Source organism: Bos indicus, chromosome 29 (genome assembly GCF_029378745.1).
Source record: "Bos indicus isolate NIAB-ARS_2022 breed Sahiwal x Tharparkar chromosome 29, NIAB-ARS_B.indTharparkar_mat_pri_1.0, whole genome shotgun sequence".
NCBI lineage: Eukaryota > Metazoa > Chordata > Mammalia > Artiodactyla > Bovidae > Bos > Bos indicus.
In genome coordinates this window covers 45,385,290-45,398,054 of record NC_091788.1, presented here as the reverse complement: position 1 = coordinate 45,398,054, position 12,765 = coordinate 45,385,290, and the positions used below count along the sequence as shown (strand labels likewise).

At 66.9% G+C, this 12,765-nt stretch overlaps 2 protein-coding genes across 11 annotated transcripts in view; one reads left to right on the top strand and one right to left on the bottom strand.

Moving 5' to 3' along the window:
- PC (pyruvate carboxylase) overlaps positions 1-12,230 on the top strand; it is a 102,710-nt gene extending 90,480 nt beyond the window's left edge. For all 10 annotated transcript variants that reach the window (XM_019954794.2, XM_070782453.1, XM_019954795.2 and 7 more), the window contains 11 exons: positions 7,531-7,675; positions 8,043-8,132; positions 8,220-8,441; positions 8,904-9,060; positions 9,507-9,747; positions 9,872-10,121; positions 10,284-10,528; positions 10,610-10,789; positions 10,873-11,121; positions 11,395-11,535; positions 11,613-12,230. In XM_019954794.2, the coding sequence (XP_019810353.1) occupies positions 7,531-7,675; positions 8,043-8,132; positions 8,220-8,441; positions 8,904-9,060; positions 9,507-9,747; positions 9,872-10,121; positions 10,284-10,528; positions 10,610-10,789; positions 10,873-11,121; positions 11,395-11,535; positions 11,613-11,861 (2,169 nt within the window). In that variant the 3' untranslated portion in view covers positions 11,862-12,230. The remainder of the gene's footprint in view (positions 1-7,530; positions 7,676-8,042; positions 8,133-8,219; positions 8,442-8,903; positions 9,061-9,506; positions 9,748-9,871; positions 10,122-10,283; positions 10,529-10,609; positions 10,790-10,872; positions 11,122-11,394; positions 11,536-11,612) is intronic.
- LRFN4 (leucine rich repeat and fibronectin type III domain containing 4) lies at positions 675-3,841 on the bottom strand. The gene is made up of 2 exons (XM_019954801.2): positions 2,139-3,841; positions 675-1,500 (listed from the first exon to the last, which is right to left on the bottom strand). The coding sequence occupies exons 1-2, from the start codon at positions 3,821-3,823 to the stop codon at positions 939-941; spliced, it is 2,247 nt and encodes a 748-aa protein (XP_019810360.2). The 5' UTR covers positions 3,824-3,841; the 3' UTR covers positions 675-938.
- Positions 12,231-12,765: the final 535 nt, after the last annotated feature.

Genomic DNA, 12,765 nt, shown 5'->3' with positions numbered 1-12,765 from the left:
TGAAGGCTGCTCCCAGAGAAGGCCGTCTGGGCCATGGGCTGGTGGGGACGTGGGCCCGGAGAGGGTGGGACAGGGCAGGGCACGCCGCCCCGAGCCTGGTTCCTCGAGGTGGGGACCAGAGCTGTGGCCATGGGGGCCTGGTACCCCCTGGTGTTTGCCCCGGGGTGTCCAGCAAGAGGGGCGTCGGGAGCAGCTGAGAGCCAAGGCCCCACTCGGGGCCTGCACCCCCGACAGGAGCCCTCCGGGGGTCCTAGACCGAGAGCAGGGCGGTACGATTCCAGCCCCTTTGGTTTGACATTACAAATCCTGAAGGCACCTTGGCCAATGGGGAAAGATGCTGTCACCAGCAGGGGCCAGTGGGGACTTTCTGAGTTACCAGCCCAGGTCCCGTTGCCCGGAAGAGCTGGGCCGTCCCCCACGGGCTCCCGCTGCTGCCCTGCACGCTCTGATGCCCACGCCAGGCGAGCGTCCTGGCTGCACGCTCCAGGAAGGGGCGTCCTCTGCATATAGATGTGGGCACATAGCCGCCTGCTCTCTGGGGCACCCTAGGGCCCGCGGGCACCCAGGCTGCTGGGGCCGCCTCCACAGGGCTGGGAGCCCCTGCCTGACCCCGCTTGTCTGTGCTTCCACAGGCCCCTCAGGGAGCCGGGCAGGACAAGACCGGAGACTAGCACTGAGGTGACCCCAATAATTTTATTATAAAGACAAACAAGACTTCCACTTGGCGGCTGCAGCCCCCGCTTGGAGGCCGTGAGCACCTGTCACAGAGACCTGTCCTGTTTTGCCTGACTGGAGGCCAGAACCAGGGCAAGGGCCCCTGTCCTGCCTGAGGCACCGAGGGGAGGGCCGGGGGGGGGGGGGCTCTCTGGCCACGCTGACCCACCAGGCCAGGAGGCCGCCCGCCTGTACCCTCCGCCCCCGAGGCGGTCTCCCAGCCCTCAGACCACGCTCTCCTCCAGCCGCTCGGCGCTGCCCCCCGCCCCCCGGCCCCCGGCCCCGAGCAGCCCCCCGTGCACAGAGTGGCTCCGTCGGGCCCAGGCCCCTCCGAGGCGCCTGGCATAACCGTAGCACCCGCCGCTGTCCCCCAGGTCCAGGGAGCAGCTGCGCTGGGGGCGAGGCGGCGGGCTGCGTGGGGGGTGCGCCTTGGGTGTGGGGCTGGGGCCTCCGTTGGTCTGCGACTGCACGTGGCTGAGCTTGAGGGGGAGACGGCCGTTCCCGGCCCCCCGGCCCCGAACCAGCAAGGCCACAGTGAAGACCAGTAAGGCAGCCACCAGCACGCCCCCCACGGCCACAGTCAGGGTCCCGCCCAGCACGTGGGCCTGCAGGGCGTGGCACAGGGGTGTGGCTGGCAGCGTGGAGAAGTGGGCACAGCCCAGCAGCCGGGTGGCAGTGAGGTCAGAGGGCCCAGCGGCGGGTGACAGCGCCAGCAGACAGAGGTCGTAGTCGGCACCCGGGACCAGGTGCTTCAGCAGGAAGTGATGGCTGGAGGCTGGGACGATCCTGCAGGCAAGGGCAGGGGATCAGAGAGCAGGCCTGGGGTCCAAGCCCCCGTCCCCGCCCCCTCCCCCTGCCAAGGGCCACAAGGCCTTGAAGCTCCCTTCACAGCCCACTGCCCTCCCCCACGCACACGCCCCCAGGTCCCAGCTCTGAAGAGCCTCTTCCCTAGGCCCACAGGAGCCTGTGTGTTCACTTCAGAAGGCAGAGAAAACAGACAGGCACGTGTGGCCCTGGAGATGGTGCAGGGCAGACAGGTGTGCCCGTCAACACCCAGGCCTACCCCGGGTGTGCCCGTCAACACCCAGGCCTACCCCGGGCCGGCCTCAGAGGCTGTGGAGAAGCACACGGCAGTGCCCGAGTGGCTAAGCCCGCGCGCCTAAAACACAGACGCCAGCACCCTGGGCCCCGCCTGCCAGCCTCGCCTGAGACCATGCAGGGCACAGCCTCCCCCCTTCCCCCCTCCCCTCCCCCTGCAGCCCCCACGACCCCCAGGCAGCTCGGAAGCTGAGAAGGGGTGCACGGAAGCCCCAGGAGAGAGCAGAGGCAGGAGAGGTGGCCAGCCCTCCCTGGAGGGGGCAGAGCCAGCTCAGAGGAGGGCAGTTCCCGAGCTGGGGGCCCCGGACTGCAGAGCACCCCCTCACCGGTAGATGAGGGTCTCGTCCTCGCTGCTGTTGTACTGGAGCTGGAACATCCACACGGGGTCCGCTGGCCGCCCCGGCCCCCAGCTCACCAGCCCCGAGGTGGCGGTCACCTCCGTCACCTGCACGGCCGGCTCCGACTCGGGCGTGCCCTCGCCCTCCGCGGCCGTGCGGGCTGAGGCCGCGATGTCCGAGGGCCCCGGGCGGCCCCCCTCGGTGCTGCCGTTCCCTCCGTGGGGCAGAGCCAGCACCCGCAGTTCAACACGGGCCGTGGCCTCACCGGCCGGGTTGGTAGCAATGCAGGTGTAGGCCCCCGCGTCCCCGGAGCCCGTCACCCCGATCTCCAGGGTCCCGTTGGGAAAAGCCCGGGCCCGGGAGGAGTTGCCCACCAGCCGGTCATCGGGGCCAACCCAGTGCATGGTGGGCACTGGGTCACCAAGGGCCCGGCACCGCAGCGTGGCCCGCTGGCCCTCCAGCACCCAGAGGCGCTGCGTGTGGCGGGCGATGAGGGGCGGCTCACAGGAGAACTCGCCCTCGGGCACCGTCCAGAAGTAGCGGCCAGCCAGGCCGGGCGGGGAGGCACAGGTCTCCAGGTCGTCGGGCCGTGCCAGCCGCCGCAGCCAAAGCAGCTCGCAGTTGCAGTGCAGGGGGTTCCCACTGAAGCTCAGCACCAGCGGCGCAGGCGAGGCCTCAGCGTGGCGGCCCCGGGAGAAGAGAGGGTCAGGTGCCAGCGTGGCCAGGCGGTTGGAGGTGAGGTCAAGGCGGGAGAGCTGGCTGAGCTGGGCAAAGGCGCCCGGGGGCAGCGCGTCGATGAGGTTGTGGTCCAGGTTGAGGGTGTGCAGGGCGGGCATGGCGCCGATGCCGGCCCAGGGCACCTGCCGTAGGTTGTTGTAGGACAGGTCCAGGTCCTCCAAGCTGCCCAGGAAGTCGTCGAAGGCGCCCGGCGCGATGCGGCCCAGCTGGTTGCCGCTGAGGATGAGGTGCTGCAGGTTGGCGGGGCCCCGCAGGCTGCCCGCGCCCAGCTCCGCCAGCCTGTTGCCGTCCAGGTGCAGGGAGCGCAGGCTCTCCAGGTCCCCGAAGGCGCGGGCCCCGATGCGGGTGATGGCGTTGCGGGACAGCGTCAGGTCCACCAGCCCGGTCATGTTGCGGAAGTCCGGCGGCCCCAGGGCCTGGATGAAGTTGTCGGCCAGCCGCAGCTCCACCGTGCGCCGGTCCACGTTGGGCGGCACGAACAGCAGGCCTCGGTGGGCACAGAGGGTGCTGAGCGACTCCGACAGGTTCTGGCAGATGCAGGGCAGTGGGCAGGCGGCCGCTCCACTGGCCAGCAGCAGCAGCAGGAGTGGCGGGGCCATGGCGAGCGCCCTGTAGGAAGGGCCACAGCCCAGGCACAGGTGGGGCTGGCACCACTGCCCACTTGCCCCCAGGCCGATCTTGGGTGGGGGGGCAGCTTCCAGAGCCTGGCCTGGGGGTGGGGTCAGGGTCAAAGGCCCAAGGGGTCCCCCAAAGCTGAGATCAGGCTGGGGCCTGCAGAGCCAGGCCCCCCGAATAAAGGTCACATTTCCCGAGCCGTGAGAGGGAACCCAGGCTCTGGGGACAAGGTGAGGCGTGAGCAGGAAGCGGAGGTGGCCGGGAGCGCAGGGAGGGTCCCGGAACTTCCTTCCCCTGGCGTCCCCTGGACTCGCCAGCATCCCTTCGGCGCCATCCCCTCCCCCGCCGGCTAAGGCGCCTCCCCAAGCCCTCCCGGGGCCCCCGCCCCTCCCCGGCCGCTCCCCACACTTCCCCCCACGGCCCCTCACCTGGTGTCCGTAGCTCAGGGGGCGCGGGCCGGCCTCCCCGTGGGCCCGGCCGGCCCCTGCCGACTCCAGGCGGCTCTCCCGCGGGGATGAGGCCCGGGGCTGACCAGCCGCGCTCCGCGCGCCTTCCGGCCCATGGCGCTCGGGCCCGCGGCCCCGGCTCACTCGGTTCCCGGCACCTTTTCCCGGAGCGATTCGCGGCGGCGGCGGCGGCAGCGACAGGCAGGCGGGTGCGCGCCAACGAGCACGCGCACCGCGGACACGCACGTGGAGAGCGGACGGGGAGGGGCGCGCGGGGATCCACCCGGGTCCAGGCCGGCTCCCGAGGTCACCCGGACACGCGGCCACTGCAGCGCCCACGGGTGGCTCCTGGTCACGCCCGAGGCCCGGGCCGGCGCGGACCCGCAGCGCAGCCCCCCGGTGCTGCCGCAGCGCACTCACCCGGGCACAGGCGCGCGCGCCCCCGGCCACCCTGGCGCCCCGGCATCCTGCACCGCACGGGCGCCTGCTGCCGCTGCGCGAACCGTCGCTCTGCAGACAGGCAGACAAAGCGCCAGCTCGCGGGCCCCTTCACCATCTCCCAGAGACGAGAGTCTTTGTCACATGTCGCTGGGCACCCTCCCCAACACACCCACACATGCCCACACTCCCACACATCCCCGCACCCACCGGCAGGGCCGGGTGCAAACCCGCACTGTTGCTGGGACCCTCGCGTTCACAGACACACGGTGAAGGTCATAACCGTTCTGCATCACCAAGTCACGTGGAGGGTCCCCAACAGGCACGGGCCCTGCGGGGGGAGGGGTGGGCTGGGCGATGCCCCCCGGCCGGGCTCCCGCGGGGTGGGGCGGAGAGGGCTCGGCCTCGGGCTGGCGCCGCGCCCCGCCCCCGCTGCCGGCCCCTCCCTCCTCGTCCCAGGCTCCCCGCCCCACCGGGCGAGCTCGGGAACCAACCGGTCTCCGCCTCCGGCCCGATTGGTCTGCGCGGCGCGCTTTCCCGGCAGGCCGGCGGTGGCACGCCGTTTGAAGCTGTGCGTCAGGGGTCCTGGCCTGGCCCGCGGCCCCTCCTTCCCCTTCTGTTCCTACCGGGCCATTTCCGTGGAAGAGTGGCCCGGAACGAGACGGGGCTCCCGCGGTGTGTCGGGGGCGGGGTCGAGTTCCCCGCTTTTTGCCTCCGAGATCCGGGCTCGGCTGGGAGCGCTGAGAGCTCTGAAGCAGAACGCGCACCCTCGTCTTTCGTCTGGGCCCAGCAGGGAAACAAGGAAGTTACCACCTCCCCCAAGTATCTCCTATCCCTCAGGCTACTCAGGGAAACAGTGGTGGTGGTTTAGTCGCTAAGTCGTGTGCAGCTCTTGCGACCCCATGGACTGTACCCCGCCAGGCTTCCCTGTCCATGGGATTTCCCAGGCAAGAATACTGGAGTGGGTTTCCATTTCCTTAGATTTCTAATCGTGCCTGGTACACCCGGTCACCTTGGGCAAGTTCTTTAACCACTGAGCCAGTTTTCTTATTCAGGCTGAGGAGTGTTGATTGTTGGTGCTTCATGGGGTGAGAGGGGAAGAGAGGAGGTGACCTGTGAGGGGCTCAGGCAGCTGGAAAGCATGCTTTTTGTTGCCACTCCTCAGACCTCCCCGGCTGTTGAATTTGTAAAATGAAGGCGCTGGATCCTTGCCCAGGTCACCTCTTGCTCAGTGGCATCAGATACTCCCTTGTCCTTCTCCCCATCAAGAACGTTTTTATTCACTCTCAGCACGTTAATGGCATCCACCACGTGCCGCTCGGCGGGGAGCTAGGATAGATCTGGAACCAGAGGGGCCTGCCTGCCCGCATGGAGCTCACTCCCCCACGGAGGACGGATGGCGTGACATCCTCCAGAAATGACAGAGGAGGAGGGGTCTACCCAAGGGAAACGCAGGGTGGGACGTGGAGGCCTCTTAGCATCCTGGCCACCCCTAGGATGCGCTAGGTTCTTTAGCTGGTGGAACTGGTTTTCTTGTCTCGGATTCCATGCCTTGGCACAGCTGAAATGTCCCCATTTTAGGAGGAGCACAGACTAGTCTCAGGGACAGATAGGCAGGCTGGTCACACCCGGCAGGCATGAGGCAATGTTGGCCAGCCCCAATCTGCGGTGGCTGCCATGGATGCTGGTAGGGGAGGAGACGAGAGCCCTGGGGACAGGAAGAATCTCTCAGAGCAGCCTCAGGGCCTGGGGCCTGCTGGGCCTGGGCTTCCTATCGAAGGTGCCAGAGGATCGCGCGTGTGCAACACACAAAGTTGCCTTCTCTGAAGTGACAGCCAGGCCACAGCCGCAGGCACACACACATTGAAGTCACGTCCACTAACCTCGAAGTCATGTCCTGGGGCAGCTCCCGCAGCGCGGGCTCCCAGGCGCTCCCACCCCACCCCTGCTTGGCCTCTAGGTAGGGCTCAGCCCTGCCGTGGCTTCACGCTGTCACCCAGCTGTTTAATGAGCAGAATGGAGGGCCCTTGTGCGCAGAGCACGTGGGCACCAGCCCCTCAGACGGCACCCCTGCCTCTAAAGCGCTCCCGGGTCTGAGAGCATTGCAAATGACGAGGCTGAGCGAGGCTTTCCCACAGCTGGTCCTGTGGAGTGCTAGAAAGGGAGTGTCCGGCTCCACGTGAGGGCGGGAGATGAGGACCGGGAAGGTCTTTGAGTTCAGGCCTCCGGGAGGAGCTCAGCTAGCAGGCGGGGCGGTGTGAGCGCACAGAGCAAGTCTGGAGTGACCAGAGGTGGCCGTGCCGGCGGAGCCCGGCAGAAGGCACGGCCTGAGGCCGAGGGGACACGGAGTCCAGAGATGGCTGTGATAGGGTCGTCTGGTGTGCCCAGTGGCACAGGAGTGGTGAAGGTGATGAGCGCAGGTTTTGGGAACCGGGTGGGTGGTGAGGCACGCAGCGGAAGGTAGGGGAGGCCTGGGGGAGACAGGCCGACTTGGGGCTGGAAGAGCTTGTGTGAGGAGCACTCGGGAAGAGGTGCCCAGGAGGCACTTCCACGTGGGGTCTGGAGCTGGTGGCCAGGACAGGCCACCCCGGGACAGAGTGCTGGGTGAGGAGGAGGGGCCGGGTGACAGCCCCTGTCTTGCAGGGGTGGGAGGAGCCCCGGGGGAACCAGGGAGGAGGCAGAGGGGAGCGAAAAGTCTTGGAAGCTCAGGGAGGGCATCCCGGCGGGGGTGGCTGGCAGGAGGAAGGTGGATTTAACTGGAAGCGGGGACGCGTGCTGCGTGCGGTGGTGGGGTTCCTGGAGGTTGGGGCCCCTTTGAGGAAGCATGGCGGGGAGGGGTGGTGCTGCAGGAAAGGCTGAATCCAAGGATCCCTGAGGAGTGGGGACGTGGGACTCAGCACAGGCTCCAAGGCGAGCAGGGTAGGGGGGTGGGCTCAGGCCCCTGACGGCCTGGGGGCTCCGCCAGGAGCGGGGTGGGGTGGTGAGGCGGGGCAGGACCGCCACTTCACGGGGAGGCTTGCGCCGCAGCCTGGGGAGCCTTGCGCCGCAGCCTGGGGAGCCTTGCCCCTGGGGCGGCACGTCCAGCCCCTCCTGTCCCTGGCCAAACTGCATGGTGACACCCTCCCACCCGCTCTGTCCTGCAGACCAACATCCCCTTCCTGCAGAACGTGCTCAACAACCAGCAGTTCCTGGCAGGCACCGTGGACACGCAGTTCATCGACGAGAACCCAGAGCTGTTCCAGCTGCGGCCCGCACAGAACCGGGCCCAGAAGCTGCTGCACTACCTCGGTCCGCCCGAGTCTCCCTTCTCTCCCCGCCAGATGCCTTGCTTCCGCCCCCACCCAGAGAGCCGCCTGGCCGCCCCACCCCATCCTCAGCCTGGCCACGCGCCTCCTCCTTTGCTTCACACCCCGACCCCGACCCCGACCCCTCGCCCCTGCTCCTGATCTCAGAGGCTGCTTCTCCATCCGTGTGGCTGTCACTAGGTCCCCACTGCCTTGACCCAGGAGGCCCTGGCTCTGGAGAGGACAGGGGCCAGCTGGAAGACCCGGGGTCCTGGAGGAGTGCCCCCAGCCCCAGGCCCAGCCACTCTAACTTCTGCCCTTGACTCAGGCTTGGGCCAGCCTGCCCTGACCCTCGCCCACTCTCTCCCCAGGACACGTCATGGTGAATGGCCCAACTACTCCGATCCCCGTCAAGGCCAGCCCCAGCCCCACGGACCCCATCGTCCCTGTGGTGCCCATAGGTAGGTGAGATCCCTTCTGCCACCTCACAGCGGTGACACGGAGGCCGCCACTTGCAGGGTGGGTGCTAATGCCCCGCTCTGCCCTAGGCCCACCCCCAACGGGTTTCAGAGACATCCTGCTACGGGAGGGGCCCGAGGGCTTTGCTCGAGCGGTGCGGAACCATGAGGGGCTGCTGCTGATGGACACGACCTTCAGGGACGCCCACCAGTCACTGCTGGCCACTCGAGTGCGCACCCACGATCTCAAAAAGATCTCCCCCTATGTTGCCCACAGCTTCAACAAACTCTTCAGCATAGAGAACTGGGGAGGTAGGCTGGAAGAGGGAGGGGTGTGGGCCCCACAGTGCAGGCGGGTCACTCTCTGGGACAAGCTGGAGGTGGGAACCCTGGGGGAATCCGTGGGAACTGAACAAGGCAAGGCGTTCGCGGGTTTAGCAAATGGTGACCCGTGTCCCTTCTCCCGGACCTGGTGCCGGACCTGAGGTCGCAGAGCTGAAACCCTGGCAGCTCAGGGTGAGAGAGGAGATGCCAGCCTGTTGGCGCGCTGTGGCACAGAGAAGGGGGGTAAGGGCTGTGAGGGGGGCGCAGAGAGGACACTGTGAGCCCAAGTGGTCCCAAGGGGCCAGCAAAGGAAAGTCTGCAGGGGTCAGGGCCAGGATGTGAGGGACCCTGATGGGCAGGGCGCTGTTAAGACCGGAGTCGCAGGCCGCGGGGCATGGCGGGGCCCCCGGGACGCGAAGGGCTGACCTGGGCCTCTTGGTCTCGGTGCAGGAGCCACCTTTGACGTCGCCATGCGCTTCCTGTACGAGTGCCCCTGGCGACGGCTGCAGGAGCTCCGGGAGCTCGTCCCCAACATCCCATTCCAGATGCTGCTGCGGGGGGCCAACGCCGTGGGCTACACCAACTACCCCGACAATGTGGTCTTCAAGTGAGCCTGGGCGGGGTGTGTCGTTCGGGCCCCGGTGCGAGGCCTGTGCACCTCACAGTGGGCCGGAAACCAAGCCTCTCAGTAGCTGTGCCCAGCCAGGGCGGCAAACGAGAGAACTGGGAGGGCTCCAGGGAGGCCCCCAGAGGGCAGACGAGCCCCAGCGCACGTGTGCAGAGCTGCGGCTGGAACCCAGGCCTCCGTCTCCTCAGCCTGCCATGCCTTGGCAAAGCAAACAATCCCCAGCAGTCCTTCTGACTCGGGCAGACGGAGCTGCACTGCACGTGACTGGCACCGGGCGGCTCTGCTGCTTGCCGGATGCTGCTGGGGTGCCCCCGCCAGACCCGGCCCTTATCTCACTCCCCAGGGCCTGCAAGAGGGCCAGGAGCCGGCAAAGGATGTGCTGAGGGGGTGGGCTGGCGCTAACCCTGAGCACTCCTACCACTCAGGTTCTGCGAGGTGGCCAAGGAGAATGGCATGGACATCTTCCGGGTCTTTGACTCCCTCAACTACCTGCCCAACCTGCTGCTGGGCATGGAGGCGGCGGGCAGTGCTGGTGGCGTGGTGGAGGCCGCCATCTCCTACACGGGTGACGTGTCCGACCCCAGCCGCACCAAGTACTCGCTGCAGTACTACATGGGCTTGGCCGAGGAGCTGGTGCGAGCCGGCACCCACATCCTGTGCATCAAGGTGCCCGCCCAGCCCACCCCTGGGAGCCTGCCCCCTGCCCCGCCTCCCCGCTGTGACGCTCCTCACCCCCGCTGGGCACACTGCGTGCCCGCCCCTCACTGTCTCTCCTCCCCGCTCCCCTCAGGACATGGCTGGGCTGCTGAAGCCTACGGCCTGCACCATGCTGGTCAGCTCCCTCCGGGACCGCTTCCCTGACCTCCCGCTGCACATCCACACCCACGACACGTCAGGGGCGGGCGTGGCAGCCATGCTGGCCTGTGCTCACGCAGGGGCTGACGTGGTGGATGTGGCGGCTGACTCCATGTCTGGAATGACATCACAGCCCAGCATGGGGGCCCTGGTGGCCTGTACCCGAGGGACGCCCCTGGACACAGGTAGGCACAGCCACAGCCCTGCCCGTCCTGGAGGTCAGGGTGGCCTCTCCAGGCCAGGCCTTCCATCACCCACGTCTGCGATGGGGCCTGATTGACCCGGGGCCCCAGGAGGGGCCTCTGGGACTCAGCGCACCCGAGCCTCCCCCTCTGGTGTCCCTGCAGGCGTGCCCCTGGAGCGTGTGTTCGACTACAGCGAGTACTGGGAGGGGGCCCGGGGGCTGTACGCGGCCTTTGACTGCACGGCCACCATGAAGTCTGGCAACTCGGACGTGTACGAGAACGAGATCCCAGGGGGCCAGTACACCAACCTGCACTTCCAGGCGCACAGCATGGGGCTCGGCTCCAAGTTCAAGGAGGTCAAGAAGGCCTACGTGGAGGCCAACCAGATGCTGGGCGACCTCATCAAGGTGAGCCAGGTGCGCCCACCCTTGCCACGGGGTCTCCGTAAGGTGCCTGGCCCCCTAAACCCAGGGGTCCCCTCTCCTCAGGTGACGCCCTCCTCCAAGATCGTGGGGGACCTGGCCCAGTTCATGGTGCAGAACGGGCTGACCCGAGCTGAGGCCGAAGCGCAGGCAGAGGAGCTGTCCTTCCCCCGCTCGGTGGTGGAGTTCCTGCAGGGCTACATCGGCATCCCCCACGGGGGCTTCCCAGAGCCCCTTCGCTCCAAGGTCAGGAAGGCCCGGCTCCATGGGGGGCGGCGCAGTGCAAGGGCGTCTGGGAGCCAGGCCTGACCATCCGCTCTGCATCCCAGGTGCTGAAAGACCTGCCGAGGGTGGAGGGCCGGCCAGGAGCCTCCCTCCCACCCCTGGACCTGCAGGCGCTGGAGAAGGAGCTGACGGAACGGCACGGGGAGGAGGTGACCCCGGAGGACGTGCTCTCAGCCGCCATGTACCCCGACGTCTTTGCCCACTTCAAGGACTTCACTGCCACCTTCGGCCCCCTGGACAGCCTCAATACACGCCTCTTCCTGCAGGGACCCAAGATTGCAGAGGAGTTTGAGGTCAGTGGCTCTGGCACCTACCTGCGCTGCACAGCGGCCACCCCTAGGGACCCCAGCACTTCCAGGGTGCCAGGGCTCTGATGTGCCTGTCCCTTGGCCTCGTGAGCTGGGGGTTCACACAGTACCCTTAAGAGACTGGGGAGCTAGGTCTTTACAAGTGTGGAGCTGAGACTCGGGGAGGTGGGCGGCCTGCCTGGGACTGGGTCAGGGGCTGCTCTCCTCGCCTGCCCCTCGCCCTGCCCAGCTCTGAGCCTCCCGGCGGCCTCCCTGCAGGTGGAGCTGGAGCGAGGCAAGACGCTGCACATCAAAGCCTTGGCCATAAGTGACCTCAACCGGGCGGGCCAGAGGCAGGTCTTCTTCGAGCTCAACGGACAGCTGCGGTCCATCCTGGTCAAGGACACCCAGGCCATGAAGGTACAGCTGCCCCGGGCCAGCCAGGTGGTGGGGACGGGCAGGGCTGAGGCCTCACGTGCTGTCCGCCCTGCCTGCAGGAGATGCACTTCCACCCCAAGGCCCTGAAGGACGTCAAGGGCCAGATTGGGGCACCCATGCCCGGGAAGGTGATAGACATCAAGGTGGCAGCAGGGGCCAAGGTGACCAAGGGCCAACCCCTGTGTGTGCTCAGTGCCATGAAGATGGAGACTGTAGTGACCTCGCCTGTGGAGGGCACTGTCCGCAAGGTCCACGTGACTAAGGACATGACGCTGGAGGGTGACGACCTCATCCTGGAGATCGAGTGACCACGCTGAGACTGGCAGCCTGACCATCCCCGCCCCTGCCTTCAGGACACTGTGCTGCCAGGGCAGGCCCAGGCCGGCCAGTGCCCGAGGCCAGGAAGGCCTGGCCCTGCAGCTCCTGTCCGCGGCTCTTCACGGCAGGACAGACTGCCTGTGGCGGTCCATTCCCACCTCCCACCATCTGTCCTTTCCCTGCGGTCGACAGTCGCTCACGTATTCATCTCCTGCCAAATAAAGGTCCCCTCCTTGCTGGAGACTGCAGGTGGGCCTGGGGCCCGTGGGAGCAGACCTAGGGGTGCTACCTCCTGCAGGGGAGACCTGAGGCCCAGGTTGAAGAACTTTGCTCAATAAAACTGGCTTCCCCGCCCTCCACTCTGGGTCTTAGTGCCACTGAGCACAGGCAGCAGGGCTGCCCCAGATGAGAGTGGGGGGCCGTCCCCTCCTCCTAGGAAGGCGCCGAGGACACCAGTGACGACTGTCAGCCGCTCAGTCATGTCTGCCTCTGACCCCACAGACCGTAGCCCACCAGCCTCCTCTGTCCATGGGATTCTCCAGGCAAGAATACTGAAGTGGGTTGCCATTACCTTCTCCAGGGGATCTTCCCCACCCAGGGATCAAACCCTGGCCTTGAATCAGGTCTCCTGCACTGCAGGTGGATTCTTAAGTGCCTGTTGTATACACACCCCAAATGGGGTGTTAGCTAGTTACTAAGAGCCTGGGCTGGGCAAGGGGTTGTTCTACATACTTAACACCTATTAACTCAAGGAGTCACCTTTTGCCCATTTTATAGACGCAGAAATGGAATCACAGGCAGGTTAAATAACTTGTCCGGGACCCACAGCTGGTAAGAGGCAGCGTTCAAGCCCAGGCTGTTGGTAGACTTGCTTCTCAACTACACACTGCTTTA